Here is a 19,796-nt window from a genome sequence, read left to right on the forward strand (position 1 = left end):
ATTGGATAATGTACCCAGCACCTATGTATTTATAATAAACTGTTGTGATGCTTGTTCATGTACCTGATGAAGGTCATGTAGCCCGAAACTTAAGAAGTAAATATACCAGGAGAAGCAATATTTTTTAGCTCCTTTTATAGGAAATTCTTCTGGAAGTTAATAACTGCTTTTAAACTCAACACAACTAACCCGGCTACAACACCAGTCTCCGAGCTTCCTTTACTTTCCCTTTTGCTTCGTACCAAATGACATACTTAAATTATTAAGAACTCTCTCTTTTCATCCAACTTGTTCAACTTTGAAACATGGAAACCCTGCGGTCAGAAGCTCACTCCTCTGCCCTCTCTGCTCAGACCTGTTGTACACACACACACACACACACACACACACACACAAAACATGTGTACACCCAGTCCATCTGCAGACACACATAAAAGCCTGTACACACACACACGAACACACACACACACACACACACACAGGCACATCTCCTGCTCCTTCCTTCCTTTCCTTCAGCAGTCAGTTAAACGCTCTAATGGAAAGCCGTAGAAGTGAAACCTAATTCTCTCTCAGCTAATGTTCCCTGACAAACATACTGGTACTCTGTCCGTCCGGCTCACTAGGAATTAGCAGGCCAGTCTGTTGGCTGCAACTGGTAAAAAAATAAAATAAAGAAGAATGGTTGTAATGGATCGTAGATTAAAGCCCTATATATCTTCAGGTACCTCCTCCTCTCTGAGGGTTCAAAATAAGCCAAAGACAATCTCTAGTATTACATTGCCTAGAAGTTAATGGCAAGTAAAAAGTTATTTTTGTCCAAAAACATGAGGCATTTAACAATAAATAAGGCTTTATATTTATTCAATATTTGCACACTCCAACTCTAAGCTGTTGTCTGTCGTGAAGGGTTTTTGGAACAGTCCCAATCGCATGCGTTTCTAATTTTTAGAGGCTTTAAAGAGGTGAACTCATGTGGTGCCATGTGTCTCTTTGTACATTATAATGCCAGCTGCTGTTTAGCAGAAGCTGGATTGGTCTGATTACTTTTGATGTCTCCATCTAGCATTTCTTTTTAGTAACGTTTCAAACACATCAGACAGTAGATCTTAAAGCACCACAGCTCTGGTACTAGCTAATAGAATTCCCTCTAGACATTTTCTTTTCTTGTCAGGAGTGCCAACGTCACTATTAAAGGAAAAAACAAAATGTTATTAGAAAATGTAATTCCTTGTAAGCAACATAACACAGCCTTGCTCAGTTCAGTACACTTAAACCTAAGATAGATATTGCTGTGTGACAACAACACGACATTACTCGCCAGTCACGTTGCTTAATAATGATGTCTTAATAATGATGCCCCCCCCCCACACACACACACACATTTCCTGTCTGCCTCTCTACTGTATACTAGCAAATAAAGGCAAAACAATGTGACCCTAGGAAATAAAATCTTTTCTGTGCTTTAGAGCTGCAACGATTAGTCGATTAATCGATCGAAAGAAAATGCCAACTATTTTGATAATCTATTAATCGTTTCCATCGTTTTTTCAAGCAAAAATGTCAAACATTTGCTGGTTACAGCTTCTTAAATGGATCTGTAATTTATAACAGTCAATGAAAAAGGTGGTTGGACAAAAGAAGGCAATTTGAAGGCGTCACGTTGGGCTCTGGGAAATGGTGATGAGAGGTTCTTTTCTCGTTTTGTCGACTAAAGGATTAATCATGAAAATAATCGGCAGTTTAACCGATAATGAAAATAATCGTTAGCTGCAGTCCTGCTGTGCTTTTAAAAACCCTTCCAGAATATTCAAACTTGCTGTTTAAAAAGCGTTTAAAACACACTAGACCACTCCTTCAAGAGGCTTTGTCGTTTCAAGCTGCTCATCACATTCAAACGTCCAACACTCTGGATGACTGATGAGCTTCATAGACAAGTCTGACGCTGGTTCTGCCTAACAGGTTTGTTTACATTGCTGTGTCATGTGTGTGGTCTATCAGTCATTACCTCCAGGCTGAAATCCATTACTCCCCAGTCCTCTCCTCCTCCTCCACACACACACTGATGGGAAGACATCCACTGGTAATGGTACTCGGAGGAGCTTCCTGAGACGTTCAGTAACAGCCTATTTCCAGACCTCTCCTCTCTGTCTGAGTGCTTTGCACTGAGCGGAAGTCACTAATTATTTTCCCTCTCCTTCTACAGCAGTCACCTGTACACTGCTGGCTCCCTGCGCTATCCAGTGCGCCTTTCATTCCTGTAAAAGGAGTTCATATGAGACTGTAAAAAGTCACTGTGTAGTTTATAGATTTATCTAGTTCTCTAGCTCTCTGTTTCCTGGAAGTATCAGAGGAAGTTTCACAGGGGTTTGGCTTGAATTTCTTGTTCAGCTGATGTTTATCCATGGCAGCATTAAAGCAATCTCCCCGCAGAGCCACCCATACTAAAAACATCTCCCTTCACGGCACTGTAAGGCTCTTTAGATATTGGATGTGTTCAATTTCCCTGCTAAGAGGCGATAAATGTGGCTCCATGCTCCATTCTCCATTTTGGGTTTCCATATACACCCCACCCATGCCAGGCAGGAAGACAGGAAATGTAAAAGCTCCACAGCTGCACGCCCAGATTGCAAAAACAGATGGAATTTCAATGTGAGTGATAGGCGACGGGGAGGCTGCACATATAGAATAAAAGAGATTGAGGAATGCATTTTGTGTGTGCGTACATGGGGGAGAGAGGAGACATGCAGTGTGTCCGTGTGTGTTTCAGAGAGAGATGATGTGTGGTTTGTGTGCAGATACTGAAGGCTGGGATATATTTGTGTGTAAGAAGCGATGCTTTTTGGTTTTATTGTTTTTTTGTTTGTTTGTTTGTTTTAGCACTGCAGTCTGCAAAGGCAAGAATTCATACGGCACTCAGCAGGCTGTAACAAAATGTATGTTTTTCTCTGCGTTTCTGTGTGTGTGTGTGTGTGTGTGTGTGTGTGTGTGTGTGTGTGTGTTCTCTCTTCTGTTACCACAACCAGCCCGCGTATGTCTAGTGTGTGTGGCTTGCTTTTGATGAGTCCCCACTTTTTCAACTTTCTCTCACCTCCTTGTTCTCCCTGACTTTGTTCGTCCTCACTGATACTGTTTTTGTTCTTCCGTCTACGCCGTCTCTCACCCATCCATCTATCCATCTCCACCTCCTCCGCCCCCCGCTGCTCCATCTCCACTCTCTGAATAATTCAGGCCTGCAGAGCTAGTGTATTTTTGGTTGTTGTCACCTCTGCAGTAACGCAAACACACACACACACACACTTGCACACGCGCGCCGTTTCACACAAACGAGGTTGCCGACAGCAACAAAAAAAGTCCCAGGCCGCTGAGACTCGCTAACTACGACGAATTATCCTTACAGGGATTTCACACCATCACTGCGCTCCACCCTGTCTCTGCTCTGCTGTCCTAGCAATGAATAATAACATGTCTCACTTCTCGGTGTCTTCCACAGTTACACAAAGTTTGACTGTAAAGGATGTGCGTGAGGAAAGACATAACTCGGAAACTAGAAACCTCCGGTGCTTGTTTTTGGTCACATGGTTTCCCCTTCACTTCTATTGGTTTACTGGAATAAGTTCGGGAGTCATTACAAGCTACAGTTTGGTTTTGTTAATTGAATAATTAATCATAATTATTTGTCCTCGTTCCCGTTGAGATCAAGAATCTATTATTTAGCAAAAATGAACACAGCCGCATATTTTCATACTAAAGGCCAGTTTTGAATCATTAACTTGAAACACTAAGAAACATTTCAGGATATGAAACCACGACATTCACTGGGAATCAGACACCGACAAATGCTTCTTTTAAAGCTGCACTCATTGACTTTTCCGCCGCTTGGGCGTGAACAGAACAACCTGAAAACTCAACACTGGCATCACCTTACGAAGCCGGCGAAGGTGTTAGCAAACAGCTGCTTATTTACAGTTCAATAGACATGGGACACTGTTAGCATTCGTTTGGAGTCGTGTTTCTGGCCGTCATGACAAAATGTAAGTCTGTTGTGCTGCAGGAGTCCTAAAACCCGAAAATGAGCATTTTTACTCTTCCGGTTCCCTCGTCTGGAAGTCATTAGATCTTTTGAATGGGTTTTTGGTTAGATGCCTGAAATAAGCTCTGTGGTTAACACAAGTTTAAGAGGTTTCAACGTTTTGTTCTATGACATAAAATGCGTCAGTAGATACCCCAACTCGTGACTTTTTAAGCTTTTACGTGTCTTAAAAAAAGGAGGTTGCTAACAAGCGGCTAAATGAGACTACAGAGGTTGTCGGGGGTATTTAACGTCCGAACACGGAAAGTCATCTACACACTCGTCCGCCTTTACAGCCTCGTTGTGTTTATACTCTATATCCACCTGTCTATATATCTATATCTATCTATATTCTCTTAAAAGTGAAGCTCAGTGGTGGTGACGTTGAAGTAATGTGACAGTGGTGTATTTCCTTTATAGCCTAACGTTAGCTTTTTACTTCAAAAATCATGAAAGTGGTGTTCATTAGTGAGGATTATCTCGCTGAACAAAACGTGTAAGTATCATAAACTTTTGTTTGCCACAGAGTTTATTTTCTGCAATAATCCAAAATCCCATTGGCTTTTTGTCTCTGTGGGGCTGTCACTACAAGTGACACCTTTCACATGACACTTAGCGTCATTTAATCCATTGTTTATATATAATATTGATGGGTCCTTCTTTAGAAATCAATAAAATATGTTCAGAGTAACAAACTGGTTGTCTTCTGCTGTGTTGATTCAAGAAAATAATGGAATGATAAGTAATCTGCATGGTTATACACAAATTTCATGAGTTTGCTGCAGTATTGTAATTTATTTCTGTCAGTTGTACATTTTTACGTGAGGCTTCGTCTATTGTGATTATCTGTTGTCTCTTGTCAAGCAGCTAGGCTGAAAGTCTACAGTCCCACTAGCAGCACTTCAGACATTTAGTTAAAGCAACCTTTGCATGGAAACACACCAACAAGGACAATGTGCTGATATTTAGCTGGTATAATGTTTACCATCTTCACCATCTCCTAACAATCGGTGATTAGCACTTAGATATTCAGGTATTTGGTAATAAACCAAAGTATTGGACAAACCGAAATTATGACCTGCAGGAAGCAGCACCGTCAGGAGATCACCAAAAGTCCTTAGAATTCATCTTCTTGGGACAAAATTGCATGGCAGTTCATGTAATATTTATGGAAATATTTCAGTATGGGCCAGTGTGGTGGACCTGGGCTCACAAATGTGAAGATTTACTGCTTTTCTGTGTACATTTCTGTATAAACTGAACATCTTTGGGTTTTGGACAGACAAAACAGTCAGTCAAAACAAGCAATTAGTTTGATTTGCTCTGGGAAACTGTGATAGGTATTTTTCATTGTTTATTTCAACTATTAATAAAAGAAAATGATCAACAGATTGACCAATATTGAAAAAAAATTGCTAGTTCCAGCCACACTGATGGCAATGGTACACATTCATTTCCCCATTTGTCACGATCCTCTATGGAGCAGCCAGAACGTCACATTGACTTGACACTGATGGCAACACCAGTTTGTAGTGGAATTTAAAGGAATCAGACAAGTCTTAGAGGAAAAAGTGAGAGACAGAGAGAGAAGGAGAAGCCAACACAGCCATAAAACAGTCACGTCAGACAACTGACAGGGTAAAACATCCGTGAAGATTGACACCAGAGCTCCTCCGGTGCCAGCTGTACCAGTCGGCTTGTGGAACCTTTCTAAGCGTACAGAGAGGATGTGACTGATTTAAACCGGAGCTCCCCTTTGGGCCCTGAGGCTGTCTAAATGTTAATATATGGCTGTCTGACATTCTGGTGCTGCAGCCACTGGACTCTGGACCTCCACAGAGAGATTGGAGGAAGGTTGGAGAGAGTTGAAAGAGCAGCCCTGGGGGTGGATATGAGAGAGAGGGGTGCAGATGAGAGGCGAAATAGAGGGTTGAGGTGGGAGGAGACAGAAGGAAGCATAGAGAGCTGGAGGAAAAAAACTTTAATGATTAGAGTGATAAAAAAGGATTTGGTGGGAAAAAAAGTAAGTGAGGGAAGGTGGATTCCTAGGAGATGGAGAATTAGAAAAATGATTTGGAAAAGGAAGGAGAGATATAGAAAGGAAGAAGGGGTAGAGCTGACTGGCATAGCTGTAGGGCTTAAGGGGCTTTGGGGGGTGGAGGATAAAGACCTGCCCCAGGCCACTGGACCAAATCCAGGACTCAGACACCTCTGCGTGTGTGTGTGGCCTGAATGTATCAAAAGCCCCTGCAGAGAGCCAGCAGTGCACATCTGTTCACCTGTGCAGTCCCACCTTGCCAGGGACTGAGGCCAGAGGAAGCCAGAACTGATCGGACCTCAGTCGAGGGTTTTCTTTGCTCTGCAGAAACACAGCTGTCACATTCTTTTCAATTTACCACCGTTTTTTTTCCCCCCCTCCATTTTCTCTTCGACTGAGCGATTCGATTTATGGTGCTCCAAAAAAAGAGAGGGAAATTTTCTTTATTGCATTTTTTATAAGGTTTGTTTAGGTTCACACTGCCTAATTACAAGCCATCCAGGCTGTGTAAATACATTTGCAGGAGCTAAGAAGTAGCTGGTTTGTTGGACAGGTTTTGTCAGCTTGCCAGGTTAGAGGATTCGGTGAAAAGAAGAGTTTGAACATTTGGGTTTTCAGTTTTGGTTTTCTTTCTCGCAGCTGCCTCGGGTATGTTCCCTCTTACTTTTAAGGAATAGTTCGACATTTTGGGAAATGGGCTTACATTGCTTTTGGTACCACTCTCATGAATATAATGGTAGAGCCAGCAGTCTGTTAGCTTAGTGTAGCATAAAGACTGGGGGAACTGCTAACAGATAACACAATCTACCTACCAACACCTCTAAAGCTCACTTAATAACTCCCCAAGCTGATCGGGTACTGGCTGTAGCTTCATATTTAGCAGACAGTTTTAACAACTGTATCGATCTTCTGTAACTCTCGGGCAAGAAAGCCAAAAAGTGTAACCGGCGGGCTCTTATACAATAAAACATACCTGACAATGATAGTAAAGCAGAACCTGCATGAAAACAAAACTGCCCAGTGTTGTCCACTTAGTTTAACGTTGCTCTAAGCTATCAGTGTTAGCTATCAACACTTTGTAGGTTTTATCCTACACTAAGTATTTCTGTGCAAAGGGATGCAGATGTTCTATTCAAGTCCAATCAACTTGGGTACAGGGATTTCCTTCCATGTCGGAAGTCATTCAGACCTGTGTTACCTCATCACATCGCTATGACCTGCACAGCAAGGGTCATGTGTTCAACAGGGGCAGCCGAGCTAGCACTACTGCTAGCGAGCTAATCGGCAAGTATGTTTATTGCTGGCTGATACAGTGTTACTGTTTTATTTTAAAAAATGTACACATTTCAGTAGGAATTGCTTGTTGAACATGACTTTTGTTGTGTTTTTTTTTTCTCTTCATTATCTGATATTGATCCAGGCGGACTTTTCCTGCGCGACAGACCCACACATTGAAGACGACTTTGTAGCTTTCGCTGAACAGTAGCCATTGTGGCTGCATGTGACAATTACGAGATAATGATAAATGCTAAAATAGAAATGAAATGACTCCGTGTGTTACATAGCAATACGGAGCTTAAGTTTGCTGACATTAGCTAACATTAGCTGTCATAAGCTTGTGGTCATACCAGACCAAGTAAAGCCGTAGCAGCGAAGGGCCGCTCATGAATTCAAATGAATTCTCCTTTAGAAACACAGGATTCATGATGTTAGCCTGCTAAAATTAGCAGATTAGCACTAAACGCAAAGTAAGTAAGTAAGAAAGTAAGAAATTGTTGCAAGCATGGCTACAAGCGGATCCAATGATCATGAATACTATAGTGACAAAGTGGACGTTGTGGCCCTACAGCTGGGAGTCACAGATGAGGCAGATGGCCCAGTGTTACTGTTGTTGTATCTGGTCTGTGTGTGTGTGTGTGTGTGTGTGTGTGTGTGTGTGTGTGTGAGTGAGTGGCTACATGCAAGCCCAGCTCAAGCAGATATGGGGCCCTGAGCAATTCTTCTTCATGGCAATATGTAAATAAGCAGTCTCAAACCTGCTCTTCTGTTCCGTCCTGTTTTGGGGTTTCCGACATTTCTCCAGCTGGTAGATTCTGCCTGGATCTGCCTCTCAACTCAGACAAAATATGTATGATTCAACATTTCCAGGCAGTGAAGAGTTGATTCAGTTAGTGTCATCATAAGTGTGTGTGTGTGTGGGGGGGGGCTTTCAGATCCTTGCCAGTAATTCACATCTACATGGCATAACAAGCATCAGATGACTGGGAAGAGCAATTTGATCAGAGGAGACCAGGTTTATGAACTCAAACAGCTTCACTGAATCAAAGGCTGGTGTGTGTGTGACCTTTGTTTGATGCTGTTGGGGAAGAAGACAGCACAAATTGACCAAAGATAATCAAACTTGGCCTTATTTTGTGTAGCTTTTGCCGTCATTACAATGAATGGTAGTATTAATATTAGAAGTAGTAGTGTCTCTTTCCTCCAGATATTGACTTGAGTGTTATTTATGTATCGATCTACAAAACACACGTTTCTAACATGGTCCCAATATGTTATAAGACAGACATAACATAAAATTCATTTATTTCACCCTACTCCATAAATAAGCTCTGACCTGTCCCTCTTATTTTTGCCTGCTTCATATTCAATGACAGGCTGTTTCTCAGTACGGCACCAGTATACGAAAAGGGCACTATACATGAACACACATTATTCTGGGGGTATAGCCACGTTGAGTCTGGACCATTGTTATCTGAGAGTTGGTACTCAAATACCAAATACCCCCCCCCCACCCCCACCCCCATTGAAATGACGTTGTCAAGGACAAACAGGTTAAAAATTGAGTGTAATTCATCACTACCAACATTTGAGTTCAAGAACACAGGATGTTATTTTGCATCACCAGTAACTTGTTCGTTAAACGTCAAACCACTGCACCGAGCAGAACAGGTATGATCAAAATGACACAGGAGGGTTCTCAATAGAATAGTCAAAATGCCGGTTCTGTGAGGATATTATCTGTTGTTACTAGATAATATTCTAGTAACAACAGATTCACAAGAGAGTGACTGATTCAGTATTAGTCCTAAATATGTAACAGATGCCTGAGATACAATTTCAGTCTGCAATTTCTAACCACTGTGTGCATTTCATTGTTGAGTAAACCCACTGCACAACACATCTGATGCTAAGAGACTCTCCGTGTGGGGTACTCTGCTGGGTGACATTCGCTTGCTGTCATCAAACTGCTGGCTCCTGCTTGTTTGAGACCCACATGGTTCATTTGCTCACGCCGCTGCTTACAGACAGAGATATGAGTGACCATGCATATCCCAAATATGAGCAAAACTGGGAAAAGACTCATAACCGAGATACTGTGTGTGAATGTGCACCTTGAACCAGGGTCACGTGGAATTTATCAGTTAAACAAAGGATGTAATGATAAAAGATGCACATATAGCTCTGAAAGTAAGGATAGAAATATCAGTCCCCTGAGGAATGGCACTGGATGTCTGGCACCAAAATGTGCAGCTGCCATGTCATTTACATATATAAGGAAAAGACGCCCTAATATGGAGCCCTGGGGCACTAATATTCTGCCATAGCCCCAGTCCCATAGACTCGTTGTGGCGTCAGCTGATTGGATCAAAAGCACCAAATGAACAGGAGAAAGGTTCATTTGTCAACCATGTGTTGTGAGCGGGTCCCCTGTTTGAGCTTAAGCCACATTTTGACACATGATCCACTTTCACAACTATCGTATCATGTTGCTTTTAGCATGCGTTTTGGTTTGTTATGAACCATCATTGGGAGAGAGTAACCCATAGCAACACTTTCATAATAAATGGTGCATTTTTGTCATTTGTGGAGCCTCAAAGGAGATCATAAGAAGAGTTGGGACCCGAGTTGGGACCCGAGTTGGGACCCGAGTCGGGGCGCTGTAATATCCTAATGATGTTCAGAAGGCAGTGCTGCCTCAGAAACATTTACACAAATAACCAACTAGTGTATTTTGTTGTTTGTCAGATTTGGCAGCAAACGGAAGAGCTCAGTTTGTTCTGTGTAAAGTCAGCATCAAGGCACTTAATTTTCATTTCAAACTTCAGAGGAGCATGATCAGTGTGTAACGGCGTTCCTGCTCGCCTCTGATCGCAGCCGAGCAACTGAAAACAGTTTGTGACAACTTGTTAAATGTGGAATCTCTCCCTCTTTCTTTCTGTCTTTTTTCTCTCTCGCTTTATTTCTCCGGCTCCCTCCATCCTCGCCCTCCCTCTCCTCTTCCGCAGGCCGACTGTCGCTCCAGAGAATACCTTCGCGTACGCTTCCCAGCTGCAGATACATGAATCAAAGGATGAGGTAAGTGACAAAATACATCATACATGTGTGGGTTCTCACACTCTGGTGTACACACTCGCACATACACACACCCACACAAATAACTTAAGTATGTGTGGTACCTTCGCACACGGTGAGAGAGGAGGGATTTTCACAGTCTTAAAATAGGCTTAAAAGCCAGAGCAAGTGACTCACCAAGGCATTTCCCCAAATCCTAAAGTAAAGCCAAGTTTGTTGGTAGAAAGCCTTATCATTCTCATCTGATTTGTTGTTTAAATTAAGCACATTTAATTTAGAGGAGGATAAACATAAAACTGGAGACTGTTTCAGAATTTGCCAGAAAATAATTTTTCTCTAAATATATTCTTTCTGACTTATTAGCTGGAGCACAGTAGTGACGGAGGAAGGATAAAACAAGAGAGTAGTTGAAATCAAACCTGTGAAATGAAACTCCTACATTACAAACATTGTGTAGTCTACATACTGTAGCCCAGGTCCTGATCTCTGTAAGGAAATCAATCTTTAGCTTTATCCTCTATTAGCAAGGAGGCCAGAGGTCAGCATCAGAGCAGCAGTCCTGCAGCTTGTTGTTTATTGGTGTAAAGATGGGAGCTTGAGCCCAGGCTTCCTGTTTCAGTGGCTGGACACACCTTTACCCTGCTGCAGCAGAGGGGGGAGTTTAAGAGCCTTTGACAGGTTCTCTGCATTTTCTGAGGAGTGTGGACGGGGCAGAGGTGAGCCAAGGACGCCGGAGGTTAAGCAGAGACACACCGGCAGGAAGAGAGGGGGAGCGATGAGGAGAGGAAAAGCCTTTGATCCTGTGATTCTCATCTGAAATAACAGGCAGCGCCGCTCAGTTCGACCCTATCTTCCTCATTACCGATCAAAGCTGCGGACCGTTAGCATGCTCAGATGCTTTCCAAAACTCAATCATCATCCGCTCACTCTCTATAGCCCAAGTATTTTCAAGCGTGCACAGAATTGAACATTCGGTACCGAAAGTGCAGCTGCTCGTGCTCGAGCTCACTCTCACGGGTTTGTTCACAGTTGCTCACACGGGGACACACGAGGGTGCGTGCACTCTCACATCCCTCAGCGTGTCCCACTGGGAAACGTAATGGGATGTCCGTGTTCACCCGCTCAGTACCTCCCTGACGTGGTGAATCCTCTGAGCGCACTCCGCTCTTTGATCAGCCTCTCTACAAAGAGACTGAGACAGGGAGAGAGGCTTTGTGCTGAGTAGGCAGGGCTGTAGCAGGTTCCTATAGGCCTTAACCCAGCTTTGCCCTCTTACTCACTCAACAGGCTGCAGGCACATTCGATCAAACACACTGTACCTTTGGAGCCGGAGTTGGTGAGCCACAGTAAACACTTCAGGCATGTGAGCCCTTCATTTCTGTTGTAGCAGGAGAATAATTTGTATCTGTGCATCATTATCACCAATATAGTTTGCTGAACATTTGATTGTCTGTTAGCAGGAGATCTCAAACTCTACTTAAGATATTTCACTGAAATTCAGTGGAAGGAAAGACCGCGCGGGCATAAGTCGATCTCATTAGTTTTTGTTGCAGGTGGCACCAGCATGTGGTCATTTACAAAGCGCTCAATGTTTTGACTTGTAACACCTGAGCCCTGGAGAGTAAAAGCAACATTTCTTTCTTTTCCTGGATTATTTTAAGGGGTCTCTGGGGGGGTACCTGGGGGTCATGGGCCTGGTGTTATGTTAACCACTTACGTTAATGTGGAATAAAAAGCCTGTTTATGCTCAGATTTTGCATCCTTACTAGAAAATTAAATAACTAGAATAAAAACAATGTTGATTCTGATATACCATTATACCATACTGTTCCTGTCCTGTTTTACTGCTGTATAACTAAATTCCAGATTCTTGTTTGTAAACTGCTATAACTCTTGAACACGTGCGATTGCAACCAAATTTAGGTTCAAATAAACAGTAACTACTAAGTGATCCTACAGAATCTGATTGCATTTCACCCATAGGTGGTGCCAGATCAACATGGTAAATTGAAATAGGCGTAACTCAGTGGTCACGAAAATGACTCAATTTGGACATTGCATTATTCATCCTTGTATAAACACTGCGTCCATGTCATGTCAGAATCACGGAAAGAACGGGAAAACCTCCAATTAGGTAGCGTTCACGCATTATTCTAAGTCACGCCAGATAAATCGAAATGAATCCTAAATGAGCCATCTTTAGATTGTAATATATTTTCTTTCTTAACAAGTGAAACTGAATAGATCATATTAGTGTTAATATATTTTCTTTAGATGTAGCTGCCATCCCGTTTTTGCCACCAGCTTGTTGACACTTGGGACTGTAGTTACTTTCACCACATGAGAGATCTCGCAGTTATCAGAAATCCCTGATATCTTAGACTTTAGGATTTCAACAGGAGGAAGCGTGGTTTTCCCACTCAGTTGCTCCTGTGGTCTGTGAGATATGACAAAACGTGAATGCGACAAAATATCTGGACAGGGTTTGGATATTTTTCAAAGAAAATCATAGTCGCCATCAGCCAGTCAGCGTCTTCGTCTGTCACTGTGTGTGTTCTGATGCAGATCCATGTCCACTTGTAGATGCAACATTTTATATTATTGGAATGTAGAGGATTGTGTGGACTTGGTAGGGAGGATGACCGTTCTCGTCATCCTCCTTGGCATGTTCTCTCTGAGCGCTTTTTAGTTTTTGTGATTGTTAGGTGTTTTAGTGTTTTAGCACCCAACGGAACAAAGCACGTTACAGCAACAGTAGAAAGTACATGTGTACGTGTAGTAGTGACCACGCTGCAGCAGTGAAGGCTTTAAAGCCTGCAAACTCACTGTAGGAGTTTGTTGGTTTGTTTACTGTAACTCATTTTACCTTCTGTTTGTCTCTCACCTTGGACCTTCCTCATGGGCCCTCTACAGCATGTGTGCAACCAGGCAATGCCGCATTAACTTGTTTTACGGACACGTTATGAGCACAGGTTACTAGCTCTTTATGATTTAAGGCTGCTATTCTTGTCGAGACAGAGTAAGAGAGTTGAAAATCAGTCTTTACTGTAGCCCCGAGCTCTACAGTAACTGAACTCATTCCAGTGTTCACCTGCAGATAGTAGCGGCTCGACAGCGGACTGAGGTCTGTGTCCCTGGGTGGCAGAGGAAGAGAAATAGAGTTTCTGTCTCTGTCAAAGAGAGAGGAGAGAGACATGAAAGACGGAGCAGCAGGAGAGGAGATGAAGAGATAAGAACAGAGGAGGAAACAACAGGGGTGCAGAGGGAGGAGGGGAAGAGTGTGGAAAAATCCATTCCTGTGTAAGAGAGAAAAAGAAAGGAGTCAAGGCAAGAGGATAAAAACGTATCAATGTTAGAGTGCTGGAGTGATGAGCTGGTTGTTTCTGGATTTAACTTCTTCTGCTGCTATTGATTGCTTTTATTGCTGAACGGCAGTGTGATTTCACTGATAAATAGTTGTATGTACAGTTCTATGAGTACGTGCGTAGCACTCTAACAGGCCTTGCTATTGGTAAACCCCATCGAGACGCCGCCTCGGCACCCTGTGACAGGTCTTTGCACTTTTGCACTCCGCTACGTTTCTATCTTCACTGATGGACATGCATGAGGGATGCCCGCATAAGGCGCGCAGATCCCCTGCCCTCTTAGTGCAAGTGCATTAACTGCAAACCGCCATGAAAGCACCTAACGAATATGCATTGGCTCATAAACAGCCTATCATGTCCCTTGATAATGGCGCGTGCTACGAATGACAGAATCAGCCAATCATTTAACAGGTGTGTTGCTCGGTTGCACCATCAACATGTGACACAACAACAGAAACAGGGTGGAGTGAGAAAATGCTGTAGTGGCCAGCTGCAGTTGCTGCCTCGAACACCCCCGAGGATAGATGCTGCGTGGCCTCCGTCGAATAGCTCCTGCAGGAATAGGAGTACCTCCTACAGGGGGCATGAACACGGATTGAGAGTTCTGGTCTCACACCGTAGAGGTAGGGGGTCCCGTTTGGAGCCACTTTGGATTGTGGAGCCTACAGTGGCCGGGGAGGCCCAAATCACTCAACGTCTCCCTCTCAACCGCCAAACCATGAGGCAATGTCCTGTACTAGCGTTGTGGGCAGGTCCAGGATCAGTCACGGGCCTGCTACTGTCAACCGAGCCAGATCCGGCAACCATCGGGCGCTCTGTAGCAACCACTATGACAGACAGTCGCTGCGTGCCGATCCTGTGGAGCAGTCAGTGCCTATCGGACCACTTTCTGCTGTTTTGCTGTTTCTCCATTTAAACAAAGCACAAACTAAACAACAATTTAAAACAAGAATTGAACAAAATCCATCATATTTACAGAGGCCGCCATGCATTTCTTTTGCCTTTGACCTCCCATCCCAGCAAGATTTTCTTTGATTCCTTGAATTTTTTCCCAGTATTGGCACTTCAGTGTTGTGCTGTTTCATCTTATATTGTAGTGTATAGTCAGTCACTACTGGGAATTATTGTGACTAAGGAAGCCTACAAATTATGGATAGTACCGTAAAGAAATAGCAACAGGAGGAAACTAGAATTACACAGGCAAACCAACAACTTTGTTTAACCAGTGATGTTTTCTGCTGTGAGATGTAATGGTGAGTGCATTTGCTCTTTTATAAAAAACTATTTGTGGCACTTGACTAATGAAATATCAAAAGCAGTTACTTACTTTTTGCCTTTATTTGATTGTACAACATTATAAGCAGACAGGAAACACAGGGAGAGTGAGGGGCTGATGATATTCAACAAAGATCCCAGCTGGACATGAACCAGGAACTTTTTCTGCTATGCGTCTTCACCACTTGACTGTCAGAGTTTGTTGTCTCAGATTATAATACCATTGTCACATCGTCCCAAACCATCAGGAGACTGTTCAGTTTCAGCTATGGAGATTGTTTCAATCAACTTCATGCTGTTATACAAACCTTACTGCCCTTTTCAAAAACATTTCTAAAATGTCATGGAAGATGTTGTGGAAGCACTCGGACCAAGGTTGAACCGATGAGCTCTGTTGGGAGCAGACGCTCTCATTAAAAAGTTAGACTGGTACAAGGACACAGCTTGTTGCTGGAGGTACTGTAGCTTAGTATTAAGGAGAGGACTGAGCTGCAGAGGCAGCTCAGAGCCACCCCGTTCTTTCTTCTCAGAAACACCAGTTCCACCGTATGTCACTGATTTAGTGCCTGACATTTTTTAAACAAATCACCCAATCTCTCCTCACTTTAGGGTAATTCAGATTAGCCTAAGGGGACCTATTACGCTCATTTCCAGCTCTATATTTTTATTCTGGGACCCCACTAGAGTAGCTTTGCATGATTCACAGTTCAAATAAGTCCTTATTTATCTTTTACTGGCCCTTCATGCAGCCCCTCAGTTCACCCTCTGTCTGAAACAAGCCGTTTGTGCTCCTGTCTCTTTAAGGCCCGCCTCCCTAAAAGCCCACTTTCTTCTGATTGGCCAACTTCCCAGAAGCCTACAGAAGGGCAGCACTAGTGGTGTGCGATACTGCAAGATTTGGTATCGATCCGATACCAAGTAAATACAGGGCCAGTATCGCCGATACCGATACCTTTTAATAATTAAGGTTGATACATCATCAAATTGCTAAATCTGAATGAATTTTCATGACCATTTAAATGTTTGTGATTTTTCCTTTGGATTTTTAATTAGTTAAAACCCAGGACAGAATTTGGGCAAAGTTTATAGGTAAATAGAAAATACTTCATAATAAAAGTTTTTGTTCAGAAATAATAGAACAGTAACAAAACATTTTTTCCCCATACATTGTCATGTCTGGATTTTTTTCTTAAATAAACAAAGTGCACAAAATTATCACTCGAGAACAAATTAAAACAAATTTTTTTTTGAGGTATAGTGTTCAGAAACGACAATACAAAAATTAAATAAAATTTCTCCCTTCATTGCACTTCTTTTCTGGATTTCTGGACTCTGTGCTGCTTGTGTGTGTGTGCTGCTGGCCGGGCCTGGCGGCTGAGCCTGCTCGCTTGTTTGCCTGGCGCCGCTGAGTCACGTGATGGTACAACATCAAAACACAAGAGGGGGGAGGAGGAGCAAAGTGTCCCTACTCCGCGCTGTGGCAGCAGCGGCACTTGAAATCAGCGGCACTTACACAGACAGCCAGGTCGCCTCTTTGATGAAACCGCAGCAGTGCATACAGGAGAGAAACTGAAACTAAAGTATCGATCTCATTACACTGGTATCGATCAATATCAATACCAACGTTGGTATCGATATTATCGATATTTGGATCGATCCGCCCACCACTAGGCAGCACCCAGCGCCACTGAGCCCTAACATCCGCCCGCACCACCTCATCCTCTTGCCGGTGTGCTCGACTGCATATGACAGCTACAGTAACTTAGCATGAGGCTCTGAATTTGATGAGTTTACGGTCAGTTTTCGGTGGCGTCGTGATGGCTACATCCACTTCTTTTATACAGTGTATGGTCACTGATTTTGGTGAAACTGGATCATATTTTCTGGGGAAAATATTTTCGGGTTTTCCCTCTGATGTCCTCCGGCTGCTCTGCCTCACCTCTCTGTGATGTATGGAGTTTCCTGATGGACAGAAAGCTTAAAAGTAACTGCTAACTGCTGCTAACAGTAGCTGTCGTTAGCTAGTTAGCTCGAGCTCGAGCTTAGCCATGCAGCTTATGGTCTTATTAGCTTAGCTGACTCTGCCGGGACTGGGAGGTCGGCGCAACGGCGGAGTGTTGGTGTTTACACCGCTAGCACAGGAGGTTTGGACCGCCAGGAGGAGGAGGAGGTTTTCAGGCCCGGGCCAGCTGACTTTCTGAACAACCTCCAACTTGAGGAGGAGTCCAGCTAACATTAGCTACCGTCAGCTAGTGGTCACACTAGACCACATAAGACGATGGCAGCAACAATCCTGATTGTATAGAATTCTGCAGTTGTTCTTTTTATTACTTATGAATTCAACTTAATTATGTAATTAATTTGTAAGAGAAAGATTGTGTTAGTTCATTCATCTAATTCTTTAAATTGAATTTCAAAATGTACATAGTGTTGCTTTAAGGTTAGACTTGGTCTGTTATAGTTGAATAGTAAATGTAAAGTATTCCTCAAAGTTTTCATCGTGTGTGTGTGTGTGTGTGTGTGTGTGTGTGTGTGTGTGTGTGTGTGTGTGTGGCTCAAGTGTGTCCTGAAGGACTGTAGCCTCTGTGTGTAATCAGGCGCTCGGCCCAGTCTGACCCAGACTGTGGAGCAAACGGTTCTGACGCCAACTCTGCTTCTAAGGGACAGTAAATAAAACATGTTCAGGTGACTCAGGGGCACAAAGCTTTAATGATATTTTTTTCTCTCCATCTGTCTCTGGATTTCTCTCTCTCTGTCTTCCACTCTCGTTCTTCCTCTCACGCGTATACGCAGTGACTTTGGAAAATCAAAGTTGATGTAGAGAATTAAAGGATAGGTTGGCAGTTTTTCAACTCTGTCTTAAAACAACAGTCAGGTGCCCGTAGGAATTAGTGGCTTACACGTTAACCAAAACAAGTGACTTTGTCAAACAGGAGGGATGTTAAGCTTGTTGCCCCCAAGCGGCCAAAAACACTGACCAATGCTGCTTTAAAACCAATGTTTTGCTTTTCTGCCATTGAAGCTTGTTCTGTGGAAGTTCATTTTTGTTGTAAATCCATACTTTTGGCCAACAGAAGTGGCAGGTTTTTTTGGCACATCTTTTATTTTAAAAACAAATACACAGAGAATCCATTAATTCTAGCAATATAGAATCAACCTGTTTTATATGCTGCATTAGCAGACTACAAAACTGCCTGTCAAGCAGCCCAGCATATAGTTAGAATAGCCCTGAATCCTTGCATCAAATACGTTTTTATCACATATTTGAGTGCCATGTGCAAAGTAATTTAAATGTCACTGCATCATAGCTGTTTGCTGTGCTGTTTCCTCCAAAGTGTGTCTTCCCGTTCTCCTTCTCTCTGTTTGTATGTGCATGACCATAAAACAGAAAATGCTCCCTGTTCAATTTGATGTCGAAAGCGAGGACGGAGTTATGATGAAGTCATTTTTCTCCGCTTAAGAATCCCCCCCAGGCGTTTCTTTTATTGTTCTCTTGTTTCCTTTTCTGATTTGTCCTTGTTTTACCATCCCTGCTTATTGTTCCCTCGTTTGTTCCAGTTTCACTGGCTCGGCTTCATCAAAATGTGTTTGTGCTTTATATATATTCAGCCCTCTCTAATCTGTTCTGCGTGACTCCTCCCTTATCTGGCACTAAGATGAAATCATTGGCACTTTCTGCTTTTTGTTGAGATATTAGCAGATGGGATAGTCATTTTGAACTAGTGAAGGATAACTTTCAGCCAGGAGTTTTTTTTAGTTTTTTCCTTCAAAAAAAGCACTTTCTAAACAACCTCCAACTTGAGGAGGAGTCCAGCTAACATTAGCTACGGTAAGCTAGTGGTCACACTAGACCACATAAGACTATGGCAGCAACAGCTGTATTGTTCGCAAGAGAAAGATTGTGTACATATTGTTGCTTTAAGGTTAGACTTGGTCTGTTATAGTTAATAGTAAATACTAAGTATTCCCAGTATCTCAAAGTTTTCACCGTGTGTGTGTGTGTGTGTGTGTGTGTGTGTGTGTGTGTGTGTGTGTGTGTGTGTGTGTGTGTGTTTGCGTGTGTGGCTCAAGTGTGTCCTGAAGGACTGTAGCCTCTGTGTGTAATCAGGCGCTCGGCCCAGTCTGACCCAGACTGTGGAGCAAACGGTTCTGACGCCAACTCTGCTTCTAAGGGACTGGAAATAAAACATGTTCAGGTGACGCAGGGGCACAAAGCTTTAATGATTTACTAATGTCTCCATCTGGTAATATCTCAACAAAAAGCAGAAAGTGAGTGAGAAAAAAATATCATTACAGCTGTTGTCCTTCACTAGTTCAACTTTCAGCCAGGAGTTTTTTGTTTCTTTTTAAATTAAGTGACTCTCCGGCATTTTTGGTAGCATGGTATCCATGTTTTCTGTCTTTTCTGTCTATCACTTGACCTTTGCCTTGATGCGTCTATCCCTCCATGCGTTCCTCCCAGTGGAGAGAGCTGCACAGTGTGCCTGAGGCAGCTGCAGGCATCGAGCGGGGCCCACACAGTACAGTAACAGTGTGTATGTGTGTGTACAGTATTTTGTGTGTATTTGTGCGTTTGTGCATTGAAGTGGGGGAAGAGATAAATTGCGAAAAGGTCAGAAAGTGTAAGGGTGGCTAGGGGGTTTGTGTGTGTGTGTGTGTGTGTGTGTGCGTCCTGATTTAGGGGGTTGACAGCACA

The 19,796-nt window shown here is 42.9% G+C and overlaps 1 protein-coding gene across 1 annotated transcript in view; it reads left to right on the top strand.

Annotated features, from left to right (window-relative positions):
- The window catches only part of LOC139301044 (endonuclease V-like), a 58,392-nt gene that overhangs the window by 19,199 nt on the left and 19,397 nt on the right, over positions 1-19,796 (top strand). Inside the window, exon 8 of the mRNA XM_070924310.1 lies at positions 10,394-10,463. Within this exon, the coding sequence (XP_070780411.1) occupies positions 10,394-10,450 (57 nt within the window). The 3' untranslated portion in view covers positions 10,451-10,463. The remainder of the gene's footprint in view (positions 1-10,393; positions 10,464-19,796) is intronic.

Source organism: Enoplosus armatus, chromosome 2, assembly GCF_043641665.1.
Source record: "Enoplosus armatus isolate fEnoArm2 chromosome 2, fEnoArm2.hap1, whole genome shotgun sequence".
Lineage (NCBI taxonomy): Eukaryota > Metazoa > Chordata > Actinopteri > Centrarchiformes > Enoplosidae > Enoplosus > Enoplosus armatus.